Source organism: Engraulis encrasicolus, chromosome 21 (assembly GCF_034702125.1).
Source record: "Engraulis encrasicolus isolate BLACKSEA-1 chromosome 21, IST_EnEncr_1.0, whole genome shotgun sequence".
Lineage (NCBI taxonomy): Eukaryota > Metazoa > Chordata > Actinopteri > Clupeiformes > Engraulidae > Engraulis > Engraulis encrasicolus.
In genome coordinates this window covers 17,738,378-17,755,295 of record NC_085877.1, presented here as the reverse complement: position 1 = coordinate 17,755,295, position 16,918 = coordinate 17,738,378, and the positions used below count along the sequence as shown (strand labels likewise).

At 42.6% G+C, this 16,918-nt stretch overlaps 1 protein-coding gene across 1 annotated transcript in view; it reads right to left on the bottom strand.

The window, feature by feature from the left end:
* Nucleotides 1–16,585, bottom strand: part of LOC134436941 (oxysterol-binding protein 2-like) — a 41,001-nt gene extending 24,416 nt beyond the window's left edge. Inside the window, exons 1-2 of the mRNA XM_063186310.1 lie at nucleotides 15,711–16,585; nucleotides 14,593–14,798 (exon numbers count right to left, since the gene is read on the bottom strand). Coding sequence (XP_063042380.1) covers nucleotides 14,593–14,798; nucleotides 15,711–15,874 — 370 coding nt within the window. The 5' untranslated portion in view covers nucleotides 15,875–16,585. The remainder of the gene's footprint in view (nucleotides 1–14,592; nucleotides 14,799–15,710) is intronic.
* Nucleotides 16,586–16,918: the final 333 nt, after the last annotated feature.

Sequence of the window (16,918 nt, the reverse complement as noted above, 5' to 3'; positions counted from 1 at the left end):
TTAGGACAAGAGGCAGACGGAGGGACTGACGAGAGACAGACATGCTATGAATATTAATATGTTAGTATAGGACAGATATTGCAGATAGACAGAGAGGGGCTGGACTGTGGATCCACGGCTGAAGTGCACTTGAGCAAGGTACTTAATCCCACACTTCTCCAGGGACTGTAACCAATACCCTGTACTTAAAAATAACTAAATCGCTTTGGATTAAAAAAGCATCAGCTAAATCCAAGCTCGATTTTGTGTCTGATTTTGACGTCGGGCTGCGGCACACACTAGAAGAGAATCGCAACTGTCAATCTTATCCCTGCTCGCAACCACCAAGACAATGCCTGACGTTCTATTTCCAGTCGCAAATATCAAAGTGTTTGATTTCTACGATCTGCGACTCTTTGAGCTGTCAAAATTCTATCTTAGAACATCGCACACGACAAGGAAATGTTGCCCGACAATCGCTTGTGATGGTTCTGGGGTGTAACGTCCCACCGATTGTCGAAGTGGGGGTTTTCAGCCGAGAATCAGGTCGATAATCGTGTGGTTTGAGCCTAGCTCAATGTAATGTAATGTACTATAATGTAATATGAAGATGGGGGGGGTAGGAGAGCTAACACAGATGGACAGAGAGGAAAAGTGAGTGAAATGGAGAGATAACGCTTGCGAGCCGCCACCCTTCTCACTCATCGGAGTCATCCGGAGATGGACAGAGGAGAGAGAGAGAGAGAGAGAGAGAGAGAGAGAGAGAGAGAGAGAGAGAGAGAGAGAGAGAGAGAGAGAGAGAGAGACCCTCATTATAAAACTGAGGGGAGGGATAGAGAAAGTGGAGTGACGTGAAGCAGACTCTTTTTTGGAGGGGGGAAATTGGAGAGAGAGAGATAACAGAGATAGAAAATAGGGAAAGAAAGAGAAAGAAGTACAGTAGTTGCAATGGAGAGAGAAAGCCTGGGAGACGCGGCACTCATCACTGTCATGTAGAGATGGACAGAGAGGTGGGGGGAGAGAGAGAGGGAGAGAAGGAGAGAGTGAGAAAGACAGAGAGAGAAAGAGAGAGAAACCCTCGTCAATAGAATCTGAGGGTAGAGAAGGAGAGAGTGGAGTGGCGTCAGGCAGACACTTTATCCTGAATATGAAGGAGGAGGAGGGAAATGAGGAGAGAGATAACAGTGGAAAGAAAGAAGGAGAGAGAGAGAAAGATGAGATGGATGCAATGGAGAGATAATGCCTGTGGGGCGGGACCCTTGTCAACTGAGATATCTGAAATGAAGAGAAGAGAGGGGGGAAAGAGAGAGAGAGAGCGAGAGAGAAGAGGTAGAAGAATGAGAGAGAGAGATAGAATATGAGAATATCAAGTATTATCCTCAAATAGGCGATTCAGAGTTCCCTTCTTCAACTGCAACAGCAACTTAAACATCTCTTCATACATCAGTCTATTTTTCTGCTGAATCTGCAGTCTTAGGATTGTATGTATGCCTGTCTGTGCGTAGGTTTGTGTCTTGCCTATATCTGTGACCAAGGCCAGGTTACAGTCTCCACAGTGTTTGTATGGTGGTGCTCCGTGCTCCAATGTGCACTAGACCTGTGATGGTACAGGAATGTGTGGTCCATCTTTAAACAGATCTTGTTCAGGAATGCAAAATGAACTTCAGTGAAAACTGACGATAACGCGATATCGTATTGTATTGCATCGTAGAATGTGGAGGCGAGAGTCTGGAAAGGAGAGCGGGAGGGAGGGATGAGACTGAGAGGGAGTGACATGATAGATAGCTGAAGGCCAAACTGAAATAATGTACTGTATTTAGTTGATGTAAGATGTGACAACATACTGGTGGCAAATTGAAAGAGGATGAGAATATTGCAGCAGAGTTGTGACTGTTAAAACAGATAATGGGGTCACGTAGTCGCTCATCTCTGCTGGTGCAGAGCTGGTTTCACATGACGTAAAAGATAACGAAGGTTACTTCCAGATTACATTTCATATGGAGTGGCCAGGGAAGTCTGCAGTGTTCAGGTGTTGTGAGTCATCAAGTAGTTTCTCCTAATATAAGGGTCAGTGTGATATTACTGGTTTCTGAAGAAGCCTTGGCACAATGGTACATACGAACACACACACAACTCATAATAATAAATGTTAAATGTATATAAGGACATGAACACTATGGATACAATTAACCAGCATTCTACCTAGCACACACACGCACACGCACACGCACACGCACACATGTATGTGGAGCAAAAGAAACAATGTAGTCTGAGGAACGGATGATGTAACGGTTGGAAAGCAGATGGCAGACAGAGCATCTCCTCCATGTAGCCAGCCAGGTCTGCTTTCATTCATACAGAATATACCCCTACTACACACACCCACACCCAAGCCTAAGCCCACACCCCCATCGCCACCCCCACTCTCTCATTCAGCACCAAATGTGTGAATGAACCACGGTTGTCTTGGAAACGCATCCCCACGCAATCAGCAGGCTGAGCTATTTTTAGCTGCGGTGGGAGAGGGTGAAAAAATGACGCATTTCGCTTCCCCGCTTCCCCCCCTCCCTCTCTCCTTTCTCTACATCCCTCCCTTTTCTCCCTCCTCTACCTTTTCTCTCTGCTTTCCACTTATTTTTTGTGTATGAGACCATAACAACCTTGAGTAAACACAGAAACCAAAAACACCTTATTATGGACGGTGGACAATAAAATGCAAGGGGAAAAAGGGGGGGGAGAGAGAGAGAGAGAGAGAGAGAGAGAGAGAGAGAGAGAGAGAGAGAGAGAGAGAGAGAGGATATGCGAATATCAAGTATTACCCTCAAATAGGCGATTCAGAGAGAGAGAGAGAGAGAGAGCAAAGAAAGAGAACCCAGAATGTTTGCGACCGCAACATTCAAACATTTTAAAACAAGAAAGCGAACCAGTGTTCCAGCTGCAAGCAAGTATAGCTTTCCCCATAACAGGCAGCCACAGCTGCTGAGGATGGCCATGGTGATGCATGACTCACTCAGCTTAACATCCAGAGAACACACCCCACTTTAGAGGTAAAGCAGTACAGTCTCTCTCTCTCTCTCTCTCTCTCTCTCTCTCTCTCTCTCTCTCTCTCTCTCTCTCTCTCTCTCTCTCTCTCTCTCTCTCTCTCTCTCTCTCTCTCTCTCTCTCTCTCTCTCTCTCTCTCTCTCTCTCTCTCTCTCTCTCTCTCTCTCTCTCTCTGTTAAAAACCTACAAAACTGTTTTCCTTTAAAAAAAACAAATGTCAATGAAAGAAGATGTGGTACATTATGTTTCATATTAGTCTTAGATGAGAAGAAACATTTTTGTTAAGATTTATGTAAAGGTTTATCATATGTCAAATATCCTGTGGTGTGACTGTAACATTAATGAAACCTGGAATATAATAGATATATAATATAAATTAACCAACATTTTGAATAATGTATGAAGCATTTGGCATGATTGCATAAATATTAACTTTATATTAAGATAAGTGAATGTGAAAAAAACTCAAGACAGTAATATTAACTACAAGTTAAATTTCGTAACACAAATTGCGTCCTCTGGGGTGACATGTATGTCAATGTTTGTGAATGGGCAGCTATAAGTCCAACTACAAGGGTCTTAAAGACTGGCTCCTAACCAGTCAGTACCTCAGTTATTGGAGAGTGCTGTGGAAGTTTAAGGTGACTATTAACCTCTTAATATGTCTTCATATTGCAATGTTTCTGTCACGCAATGCTTAGGTTCATTTTATGGTGTCCTGTGGTGTGACTGCTCTTATAGAAGGAAAAAAAGTTTTTTTAATAAATGAAAACACATATTAAAGGGACACTGTGTGAGATTTTTAGTAGTTCATTTCCAGAATTCATGCTGCCCACTCACTAATGTTACCTTTTTCATGAATACTTACCACCACCATCAAATTCTAAGTATTCATTATGACAAGGAAAATTTGCACTTTTCATCAGGGCTTTGAACCGGTTCAAGGAACGAAAACGAAAACTGGGAACTTTTTGTATTTTACAAGGAACAGAAACGAAACCGGAAACGTTATCATTTTTTATGTTCTGGAACGGGAACACTTACTTAAAAATAATGGTGACCGGTTAATACCGGTTAATACCGTTCCTCAAACAAAACAAGAAAAGTAATGATTTTCCTGTGCACGTTATCATGACGGCTGAGGTTCACGTCCTGTGTGACATCAGACATTCGCTGACTGAATAGAGAGAGGGATTACAAAGTCTCCACTCCACATCTTAAAAAAGAGAAACCACTATCATACAAAAGGGGCGAGTTTCCATTGCATCACTATTAGACATTCCAGAGAAGCGCGTTTAAAGCGCACCGAGAATTTTCTTCCTGACAGGAACGAAATTAACCGTTCCGGGAGCAGTATTTTTTTGTTCTAACCGGTTCGGGAACGTCAATTTGTTGGTGGAACTCATAACCGGAAACGTTATAATTCCGTTTCTGTTCGGAATGAACCATTTGGAAAAAAATAACGGTTCAAAGCCCTGCTTTTCATACATGAAAAGGGGGATCTTCTCCATGGTCCGCCATTTTGAATTTCCTAAAATAGCCATTTTTAGCTGCAAAAATGACTGCAATTGGACCATACTAGAAAATATTGTTTATTACTTAGTAAACTTTCATGTACAGATAAAATTTGGCAATAGAGAGCCTAGTTTCAATGAGCAGCATAGTTGCAGTACCTTTTTTGACAATTTCCTGCACAGTGTCCCTTTAAGATTAAACACAATATCATTATCAAGTTAGAATGAGCTCAGGTGTCAGTCATGTATACAAAAGGATTAAAATGGCCATAATGCAGTGAATTTTCTGTGGTGTGACTTAATTTTCCTGCGGTGTGACATGCCTATGCAATGTGTTGATGCAGGACACATTTTCCCAAAAATGGCAAAAGTAAGGCGAAATTCTACGGACCACTAAGTGCTTTATTGGTGTTACGCCCTTATACGTCAACCACCCACATACACTAACACACATACCATACACTGACACAGATACACAAATGCTCACACAGTCACACATACTCACTCACTCAATCATGTTAAGACTACCAAGGGTCAAGCAGTCATTAATTAGGTGCTTACACTCCAAAGAGATGGATACGACTAAACTCTTTGGAGAACATGACCTGGATGGATGAGAATATTCACAGAGAAGGTGGTTAGAACCAATTTTGTGCTCTCTATCTCTCTCTCTCTGATCCGTTGAAAGATTTTACAGTGTAAATATGGGAGGTAATAGAATGGAAGGTAAGCGGGTATTTGACATTGCTACTACTGACCTGGCGGGAGGTCTCACTGGCTCTGTTGTTATCCATCCTGTGAATCTTTCAAGGTCTATTGCACTCTCCGATCTATGACAGAGCACAGAGGCTAGCAGAGCATTGTGTGGATGCTGACAGGTAAGACATGTTCATCAAAGGCACTTGGGGGTGCCATTGAATGACTGACAGCCCCATCTCTTTAGACCAGAGACCCACTGGGATTTATAATCCAAGGTGTGTTCTATGCCTATGAGTGATTCTCCGATTCGGCTACGCTTTTAAGTCCGTGGATTTTATTTGCCACTTCCACTAACTATTAACTGCATCCAATGATGTTTTGGACATTAGAAAACATTTATCTTTCATATAATACAGAAAGTGTAGACATGGCATTATTTCCCTCAGCAAGAATGAATATTTAATACTGGCTTTGGGCGTTTTCATGCCGTCCTGTTTTCCAAATGTCAGATTCAGTCTTCATATTAGAATGTAAAGAAACTTGTTTTGCCCAAGACGATTGCAAATGTTGATTCACAGTAATCATCACAATATGACAAAACTGTCAGAAAGACCACTGTCCTTTCCATTATACATGAAATTTGCCATTTTGTGTGTGTCCACGAAAGCTGTGTTAACCGTGTCACGGTCTGAAACCCCCTCCATAAATCAGTAATGGTTTGGTCTTAGGCCATACGAATAACATCACGTGATGTCATAACCTCTTTGGCAGGATATGGGAAGACTTTTTGGTAAGTTTTGAGCTCCATCCTTCCATAATTTAATCCATTCTTTTTATGTTCTCATAGTGGGAAAATTGCCTGTCAACTGTGTTATCAACATATTCGTAAGAATCTGAATTAGAAATCACATGTAGAAAAACACAGATAAAGCATACAGATACATGAATTGATTAAGGTGTTGTGGTGGAACTTCTGAGGTCCTCAGTTAGCACAACACCATAAAAATGGCTGAAATGTCAAGCCGTGTTACCGTCAATGGTGTTACAATTAGCCATGACAGTCAGGGTCGCCAGATGAGGCTGATGATTTCCAGCCCAAAAAATGTTCAAAATCCGCCTAGAAGCACAAAATCCCGCCCAATTCTATTGATTTCTATGGCAAAAAGTGGGCAGGTTTTTCTGATAGATGCCATTTTTACCCGCACACGGCCATCCTAAGCAGCCCAATTGGGCGGGAACCACCCCAATCTGGCAACACTGATGACAGTTGAGGAGGAGTATGTTTTTGCCAATTTATCTCCATATTGACAGACAAACAAACAAAATAATTTGTGTTCTAGGGAGATGGGATTGTCTGCTATGTTTTTTCTCCTTAAAAAATGCCGACTTGTTCCCCTGCACTGTTGACCGTAACACAGTTGAGTAACACGGTTGACAGTTTTGAAAGTGTTTTTGAGCTATTGATCCCTTATGTGTTGGAAAAATCCTATGAACAGACACTAGGGGTTATCTCTGGAGAAGGAAGTCTTGTGTAAGGAGGGTGACTAAATTCAAATCAGACGTTACAGGGATTTACAATGAAAAATGTGTCAGTCTGTATCACAGTGAATCATAAAATCCTACTTCTGAAGCTCAACAATCACATTTTCTATATCAGTTGCACAGATTAATGACAACATTATTGCTAAGGGACATAAGCACTTTCAAACGTATATTGTTTTTACTGTAGTATTTTTATATATGTTTGAAATGACATAGTATTTGTCCATAACACTGTTGACAAAATAATTAAGCAAATGTTTGCTTTCATTAGAGTATTTATCAAATGATTTAAGATTAAGCTTGGCAAAAATTTTTTTTTAAACTTAAATATATACACTATGTAAACATCTAGATCATTTAGTTGAAAAAAAATACTGATAATTGACATTTTCCTTTGTCCAAAAGCGTAGGCGAATCGTAGAATCACTCCTATGTTATGCAATATTGCTTCACAAGTTATATCAGCGACAGCCTTAGTTATATGATTCAATAAAGGCATTGAAGAATGGCTACATTACTACACCCCCACCCACTGAAACACCAATATGGAAGCACAGTAGGAAGCACAGCACTATTTTAGTTCACCCCCATCAACCTTCACCTAAGTGCAGCTGCTAGAATTACAGTTCAATGGAGGCAGGCCTGAGGGGGAAAAATCATATTGTCCACACTGATACTGAATGTCGTTCAAGCCCTCCTCGAGGAAGTTTGTCTGACTGAACTTCCTCTGTATATTACCGGTTTGCACTGGAAAAGAAAAAATATTATCATTACTATTATTGTTATCTTTATTATTATTGTTATTTTTATTTTTGTTATTATTACTATTATTACTATTACTACTCGTAGTAGTAGTAGTAGTAGTAGTAGTCTTGTTATTATTATTATTATTATTATAAGTAGGGCTGGGTAAAATAATCGAGTTGATCCATAATCGATCGAATCGAATCAAAATTCACATAATCGATTCACAGGGCACAAAATCGATTTTTTTGGTTCTTTTTCTTTTTGTTTAATTTAGGTCTATGGAAAATGCCCAGTAGGTATTAGTCAATTAGGCCTAGGCCTACTTATTACAAATTAGCAATCTGTTAACACTGTCAAGCCACAGCCCTTTGACATTTTTATATAATAAAAATAGGCAACAGCATCTTTTGGGGGAAATTCTGGCACCAAGAAGGGAACGGATTGAATCGATTCAGAATGAATCGAATCGAATCAAATTGAATCGTGATTCATCGATTCAAAGCCCTAAGAATCGAAATCGAATCGATACAGGAACATGGCTACAATACCCAGCCCTAATTATAAGTATCATCACTATTATTATTATTTTCTGGCCCACCAGAAGGGGATGAGTCAGGTTAGGTATGCAAGGACCTATTCTGTTTGTCTGTGTGTCTATGTGTCGCCTGCAGTGTTTTGTGTCGCCTGGGGTGGCGGCACACACAAAACATCATGTGCATCTAGAGCACCGAGCCGGGGCCAGGTGGGATTGCCCCAGTTGTTGCTGCTATTGTGAGTTAGCATCAGTATTAATTCTCATCTTTCATGACACGTGTAAAAGACCTCATCAGTTGCTTGGTCAACTCAAGTAAACAACTGCACAACAACATGTGGCACATCAATGGGGCAAAAAAGCAATCTAGGAAAAGTGGATTAGTGAAGTCTTACAGGAAGACGATTAGGACAACAGCGAGAGAGAGCGAGAGAGAGAGAGAGAGAGAGAGAGAGAGAGAGAGAGAGAGAGAGAGAGAGAGATAGATTAATATGAATGATCATCTTCATTTTTCTTTTTTTCACATGTGTACATTGCTTTTGCAAGTGTAACTCCCACTCATGACAGTAAACTCAGTAGACTCAGCACAGTAAACAAAAGAGAGAGAGAGAGAGAGAGAGAGAGAGAGAGAGAGAGAGAGAGAGAGAGAGAGAGAGAGAGAGAGAGAGAGAGTGTGTAAGAGAGAGACAGACAGAAGGAGGGAAAGAAAACCTGACCAGCATCCTTGCATTTCTACCCTTCTAACACTTGAACATGTGTGTATATAGACAGACTAGAGCTTCAACTGCAAGCCAGCAGCTATCACATTAACGAGAAACAAGAGACAGCGGAAGAGGACAAGAGAGAGGGGAAGAGGACAAGAGAGAGGGTGGAAGTGAGCATTGTCACAGCTGCCTCCTCCGTAGTCCTGGCTGTGACACAAATAGAGTGACAAAAAAAGAGGGACGCTGGTTTCGTCTAACGCTGCTCCCGCATATCCAGCGCCATCAGCTTCAGGGCGTCCTGGATCCACCTCCAGACTAGGAGGACAGGCCCCAGTTTACAGTTTGCCAACATCACGACGGGAGCACACAAATGAACCTGGCAGGAGTTGCAGTAGTAGCTCAGCTGAAGAAGTACGCCCGTGGTGCTGCTGTGGCTGTTTATCTCTGTGTGTGGCGTGTGAGAAGTGGGAAAGCAAGTGTGTGCACATTGTGTCTGTACGTGTGAGAACATAACGATGGTTTATGTGTGTGTGTGTGTGTGTTTGTGTGTGTGTGTGAGAGAGAGAGACACACACACACACATACAGAATGTGTGTAGGTGTGTGTGATTGAGAGCAAAAGACAGCCAAGACTTGAGTTGAATGGAGATAAAATTGAAAGACCAAGACGTAGAGAAAGAGAAGACGTCCAGAGAGAGAGAGCAAGAGAGAGAGGGAGAGAAGCTATTGATTGACCTGGTGTGCAGATTTTAAGCCCTCACTTTCCTGAACCTGAATGAGGTACTGTAATGTCCATAGCTCAATGACTCATCTCTGCCTTGCCTAAGCCTGACTACGCCTGCATAGAAACATGACAACATAGGAATATAACAGAATATATTACAGAGCAGAATACGGTAGAATAAAAAGTCAGTGTTGTCAGGATAGACAGTGCAATGGTATTTAAAGACCTGACAGAACACTTTCGAGATGGAACAACAAAGAGCAGATGAGAAGATCTGGAGAGACCAAGCGACAGACTGACGTTTGTTTTTTTCTTCTTTCAGATGAACAGATGATTCATAATAGAGAGTGCTAGGGCTAGCAGTTGGCTTGTGCTGCGGACTAGACTATCCACCTGAACAGGGCTAATCCAATTACGTCAACAGCTCCCTTGGCTCAGGTAGTTAATGAACGCAGCAGTGCAACAGAAACATGGCTCCGCCATGTGTGGAACATCATCTCGCAATCAACCTCTCTGAACTCAGCAGCAGCACAGCGAAAAAATGACTTTGTGCTGAGTCCACAGCCAGCAGTGCTGTACTGCATCTCCTCTGTGAGAGGCTGTCTGAAGGTTAGGTTACATTACATTACATTACATTACACCTAGCTATGCTTTTACCCAAAGCAACTTATATTTGTTTGTTTTTTTAAGAACAGGGTATAAGTTACAATCCCTGGAGCAGTGCAGGGTTCAGTGCCTTTCTCAAGGGCACCTCAGCCATTGAGTGAGATGGGGAATGGAAGGGAGGGATTTGAACCGGCAATCTTCTGATCTAAAGCCCATCTCCTTAACCACTCGGCCACGGCTGCAAAAAAAGTATTGGTCCACGTCATATATGAAAAAGATCTATATGAAACCTACAAAATGGCTAATAGATGGACAATATGGTTCTTATATGGCAGGCACATACCATTCTATATAAAGTGTGCCATTCCTCATGTTCTTCATATATTAGTAGGACACATGCATACAATGTACAGCAGCATATGAACACTGTAGATGGATTGTGTATGAGTATTTAATCATGTGGCACATGCTTTAGAAGTGTCCCATTGCTCATTTCCTCATCAGAAAGGCACACACCTTCCATGATAGATAGATAGATAGATAGATAGATAGATAGATAGATAGATAGATAGATAGATAGATAGATAGATAGATAGATAGATAGATAGATAGATAGATAGATAGATAGATAGATAGATAGATAGATAGATAGATAGATAGATAGATAGATAGATAGATAGATAGATAGATAGATAGATAATTTATAGTCACTGCCGATGGGTTTTTACGGTACAATTTTAAAGTTGGATCCTTATTTAGCAGTCCTTTAAGTTACTGCAACATCCTGCATGCATAACAGACGCATTGTCAATGGAACATAATCATTTTCTGCAAAGACAATAAATTATCTATCTATCTACTCATGTAAGCACATACTATAACAGGGGTATATCTCTTTTGTGTACCCTTTTTCCTATGGGATCTTTCCATTTGAATAATAGGGCTCGTGTCCAGCCACATATTCCAAGGGGAATGCAGAATTAGCCACGGAAACTTACGAAACAACACAAGCCATGCTCTCCCTTGTCAGTGGGAGTGAGAACTGTGCAGTGTGTTGTCATAAGCTGTCTGTTCCTTTGGGTGCAGTATGGCCAAGCAAGAAAGAATGCAGAATTAGCCACGCAAAACTGCAGAAACAACAGTGCCATAGTCTTTCTGGTGGTGGTGGGTGGGGTGGGGGAGAGCTGTGCAGTGTATTTCCCTCATAAGCTGTTTCTACTTATGGGTTCAATATGGCTAGAAAAGAATCTTAAAACCCTACAAATTCTCTCACCCCTCTGTAATCCTACCGAGTGACTAAGCTGTAATCACTTGAATGTAGTTGGGCAAAGAAAAGAAAAGCAGCTGGTTACATGAGGTAGTAAACACATAACAAACAGACTGTGACGAAACACTCGGCATTACAAAAAAAAACCCTCAGTGACTGGCCTTTTGTGCAAACTCTCTTTCAGGACAGGGCATGGTGATGTAAGCAAACCCACCTGAGATGCTACCTAGACTGAAATAAAAATAACATTTTGCGAACTGCATGTGAATGATGTTATGATTCATTTGCTTTAAATCCAACTGCATGTCTACAAGAAGACAACTACATAATCACTGGGACATGAAAAGTTTTACAACACAACAGAGAATCATCACTGTAAATAACGAAAGCATAAATGGTTTTAAAATGTTCACAAAATAAAACGGTCAACATTGTCCACCAGAATGGTTCTGACTCCCGACATCTGTCCTGCTCACACACAAAGACAAACAACATGCAGCGTTGCCTGGCTACGCACACGCCCACAAACCGCGACGAGATACCTGAATCATCACTGTCCAAACGGAAGAACAAGGGGGAAAAAGAAAAGGAATAATATACTCACAAAAGTGCTTCGTATGTTGCTTTCAATGCACACACTGGGGAGGAGAGTCAGATGGGTGAATGAGTGTTGGAATGCTTTCTTTCCCTATTCTGCCCTCCCATGCTTTCTGTCTCTCTCTCTCTCTCTTTCTTAGCTCACTCACTCACTCACTGCCTCCTCCTCCTCCTCCTCCTCCTCCCCTCTCTCCGCCTCTCGCCTGCTCCCTCTTTCTTTGCTCTCTCACTCACTGGCCGCTGCCCGTTCTCTCTCCCTCTCCCTCTCTCTCCGTCTTTCCCTCTCTTTCTCCCTCCCTCCTTCTCCAATCCCTCGTTTTCTGCCTACCGCTCTCCAGTCACCTTCATCTGCCCCCTGTCTGTGTGATTTCTCATTCACCAGCTCATTGTCCCCACCCACCCCTCTCCCAACTCCCCCAGTCTCTTCCGTCATCATCACTTCAAACACATAGGTGGAGTTTTGCGCAGGAAAGACCATTTTAACACAGTTACAGTCTGATAGTCCTTCTACATAATCAAGTGCAAGGTGCTAAGCATTACAACAACATAGTGGCTAATAGAATAAAATAGAATAGAATAGAATAGAACCGATTAAAATAGAGTAGAACAGATTAGAATAAAATAACAATTGAATAGAATGGAGATTAACCACAAGATGATGATAGATATGGAGACACAATGGCTGTCTGATGATGATATAACAAACATGCTGGCGAATAGAATAGAATAGAATAGAATAGAATAGAATAGAATAGAATAGAATAGAATAGAATAGAACAGAACAGAGTAGAATACAATACAATAGAACAGACTGGAGATTAACCACAAGATGATGATGGATATGGTGAGACACAGTGCCTGTCTGATGACGATATAACAAACAAGGTCAAAACATGGATCTGTGCCTTTGGCTGTTTTGAGTGGAAGGCACCGTTAACCAATTATCATTCGCATGTCTTCACAGCCTCACAATGTCTTAGTGTGTCAAGAACCTGTCACCGGGAGAGGTGGCAAAATATAATTGGACTCAAGCAAATGCAATGACAGTAGAGCGCGATTAACATCTTCATCACCAAGAACGCTCTTATCCGCCAAAGAAGGCAGAGGGCAATTATGAACCTCAGCTGTGTAGTGCATGTGTGTGTGAGTGTAGAAGCAAATGTTTTGTTAGACTGCCCCAGTGTGGCCAAAACAGGGTAGTGACCAAAGAGCCATCCTACTGCGACAGCAGCCGAAAGGAATTGACATTCCTCCCCGTTTTCTTCCCGCATCTAAAAATAGTATCGGCTTCTTCCGGAAGCCAAGGTTAGAATAGATTACGGATGCCGCATCCATGTGTATTGTATTAGCTGCAGCAAGCAGCTAGCTAGCATCCCTCGCGGTGTGTGTGTGTGTGTGTGTGTGTGTGTGTGTGTGTGTGTGTGTGTGTGTGTGTGTGTGTGCGCGTGTGTGTGCCCTTCAAAGCTCAAGAAGAGGTCTTATTCACATAAAGGCATGCTGGAGAATATCATCCGTGTCATTCCTTCAAGCGTGGCGCGGTCGCACAAGAACAGGATGCTGGGCTATAAATAACACTAGTGCAACGTCACTGGTCACTTCATCGCCGCCCTGACACCAGTAATATGGCTGCTCCAACTCTGTATGAATTTTAAGGTGTTTGGTGACATTACACAGAAACAAGAATGTCCACTTGCCTACTGACACTGAGCAGCTGTAGCCAAATGGTTAAGGAGTTGGTGTTTGGATCAGATGATTGCTGGTTTGAATACATCTGGCATCTCATACCGTCTTTCTACACCTGCATCCATGGCTGAAGTGCCCTTGAGCAAGGCACATTGCTCCAGGGACTGTAACCCACACCCTGTAGCTAAGTAACTGTAAGGCGCTTTGGATCCAAATGCAATGAGATCAAATCAAATGTTATGTCATAGCAATGTAATTCTTATGTAATAATGTCATTGTAATACAGATAACAAGCCACTTGTCCCTGGCCATGCATGGGTTGCAGCTATTGTAATGCTCAGGGAAGTCTAGCAATCGGAAGGTTGCAGGTTCACGTCCCATCCTCATCCATAGCTGAACTGCCCTTGAGCAAGGCACCTAATCCCACTGTGCCGCAGCATGCTAAGTCCCCCACATGTGGGCTTGCATGCCCATGGGTACCCAGGCTCTAAATGGGGTTTGGGTCATTTCCCAACCCTACCCTAGCTCTCTCTCCCACTCTCCTCCTGTCATACTCTCGACTGTCCTATCAATAAAAAAACCTCAAAAGCCTTTTAAAAATGTGCACATTTTAACCCCCTCCCCAAACATGTTGGCAATATCGCCCTTTAGCCCCCTCCCTAAACACACACACACCTATCTGCAGTACAGGCAAACAACTCTAATTTCACTGCATGTTACACTGTTTTAATAGTATTTCTATCCATGTAACAAATGTAAATCCTTTTGTATCTTTGTCTCACTCAGGGGAGTAGAGGCAAATTGTGGGCCCTATGTACAATCAGCTCCAATGGAGCCCGCCCGCTCGCCATATATATCTGCATAAATTGGACTGTGTGTGGGCCCCCTATATGCAGCACATGGTGCCCTGGTCACTCAGTCACGCTTAACCCCCCAGAACAACACCCCTGGTCTTACCTGAGTGGTGCATAATGTGGGGGGTGTTGGCCTTGGCCTGCTGCAGGGCAGAGATCCAGCGCTGGCACTCGCCCTCGGAGCTGGCCTTCAGGTAGTAGCTGCGGCCGCCGCTGCTCAGCACCAGGTGGCAATGGTCTCCCACCTCGATGTGCGTCGCCGCCAGGCTGATCGTGCCGCGACAGGTGTGCGCCATGTCCGCCTGCGTTCTGCCAAACAGGTGCGTGCACGCACACAAACATACACACACACACACACACACACACACACACACAGGTGCACACGCCACGCCACGCCACGCCACACAAACCAGGGGAAAAGAGGAACACTAACTACTAGGACTACTTCTACAGACACACAGACAGGATGCGGTTATAATAATAATAATAAATAATAATTCAATCAATTCTTTATTTACATCAGACACAAAATGCATGGTTCATCAAGGTATACAAAGCAGTAAAATTAAATAGCAAGACCAAAGACAATATTTATTGTTATTGTTATTATTATCATTATTATCAACATCTAAATCTACAATCTAATTGCCTTTTAATGCAGTTTCACAAGCATTCAAAGCAGAATCATAATGTTGGGATACTGCCTAGGCCTTTTTATTATGCACGCATGTATGTACATTATCAGAATGACTTTGAACATTTAATTTATATAGGCCTCCCATGGTTCCAGCAAGCCCACCAAAACTACAAGCAACAAGCAATGATGACGCACACCTAAAGTTGCTGTTCACCCCCTCAATGCAACACCATCTCCATCCTTGGATATGAGAAACAAGCATCCTCCTATCCTGTTACATCTACGCTTAGTCATGGTCACTTGAAAGGAAAATGCCTGTGTGTGCTTGGCTTTAAAACAAAAACAAAAATTGGCTTTAGATGGGTGATAAGGTGCGACTGGGATGCAACTTTGTACATTGATTTTCTAGGAAACAACTTTGTACAATAATTTTAAAACGACACGTTCAAAGTTATGCATACGCACACAGAACAAGTAAAGCAAATAAACTGGCAAACATAAATAAATACGTAACCTCTTACACCAAGGCACGTTCATAAGCCAATGTACATTGACACTAGCATAGCATCTTTGGGCTATCCTACCTGTAGTATGACAGCAGGCCGTTGCTAAGGACAAACCACCGCCGCTGGTAGCCCTTCAGGTAGTTGGTCCACTTGAAGAGCCATCCTTTGTAGGTGCCTGGCCCCTGGACATGTGCTGTTCCCGGGGAGGTAGGGGATGGCAAGCTCTTCACTGATTCGCACATTTTGAACGACACTTGCGAGGCAACGTAACCAGCAGCGGATGGTACCGCTTGGTGAGGTGGTGCTGTAGCCCCACTGATACCACAGAACACCTGCTGTCCACGTTAGTCCTTGGTTTTATTTTAGGGGAGCCAAGCCTGGCAGCAGGGCTGACTCATCGAGGAAATCAAACACCGAGAAGAGTGCCCGCCGCTCCTGCCCCATCCTCTGCTTTGACAGGAGGGTGGAGCCTTCAGCTATAAAGATGGAAAATCCATGGGAATGGGGAAGATGCTATGACGGCGTTCGAAAACGTCGCGAAATTCACTGTATGACGACGCATTTAAGTGACGTCCCAGGGAAACAGAAGCGCTCTCCACTGCAAATGAACTGCCGCACTCCGAGATGCAGCTTTGTGCGTTGTGGGTAAACCCGCGAGTGCGTCATTCCCCCTCTCGTGCATGTACGTTGCATTGGCTCTACAAGCAGGATTCTGAATTACAGAAACTGTGCAATATCAATGTGCCTGTGGTTTAATTACCGCAAGCACCATTGCAATTACTACTCAAGAACGGATGATGGCGATAGTGTCAAAAGGTGACGCACTATACATTCAGTGCACCTACGGGTGTCACCAGTGAGTATACATTCCCATAAGACCGTGGTAATTGCAACCCAGTTGCATTTTTACCATTCATTTCTGCTAATCTCATTCCACAAAGGAAACACCGATATATTATCTGCCATTGGCTCCAGGCCTAGAATTACAAATGTCTGAATAATTCAGTGCCTCGTCATGGACCACGACAACATGAATGGAAGTCTCATATTACCATATCGCACAGGCTTAGGACACCATGAATAAATTAAATTGATTATCAAGTGTTTATAACATCGGTGCTATTCAAGGCACCCAAGGTTGTCCCTACCCCTTTAACTTGATATACCTTTTGATACTTATTTTAGTAGAATGAATTAAGGAATGCATAGTGAAACATGTTCAGGGGCAGCAGAAATCAAGAAGTTGGGCATCCAATATTAAGCCATAGCGCCTTGAGCAGATGATT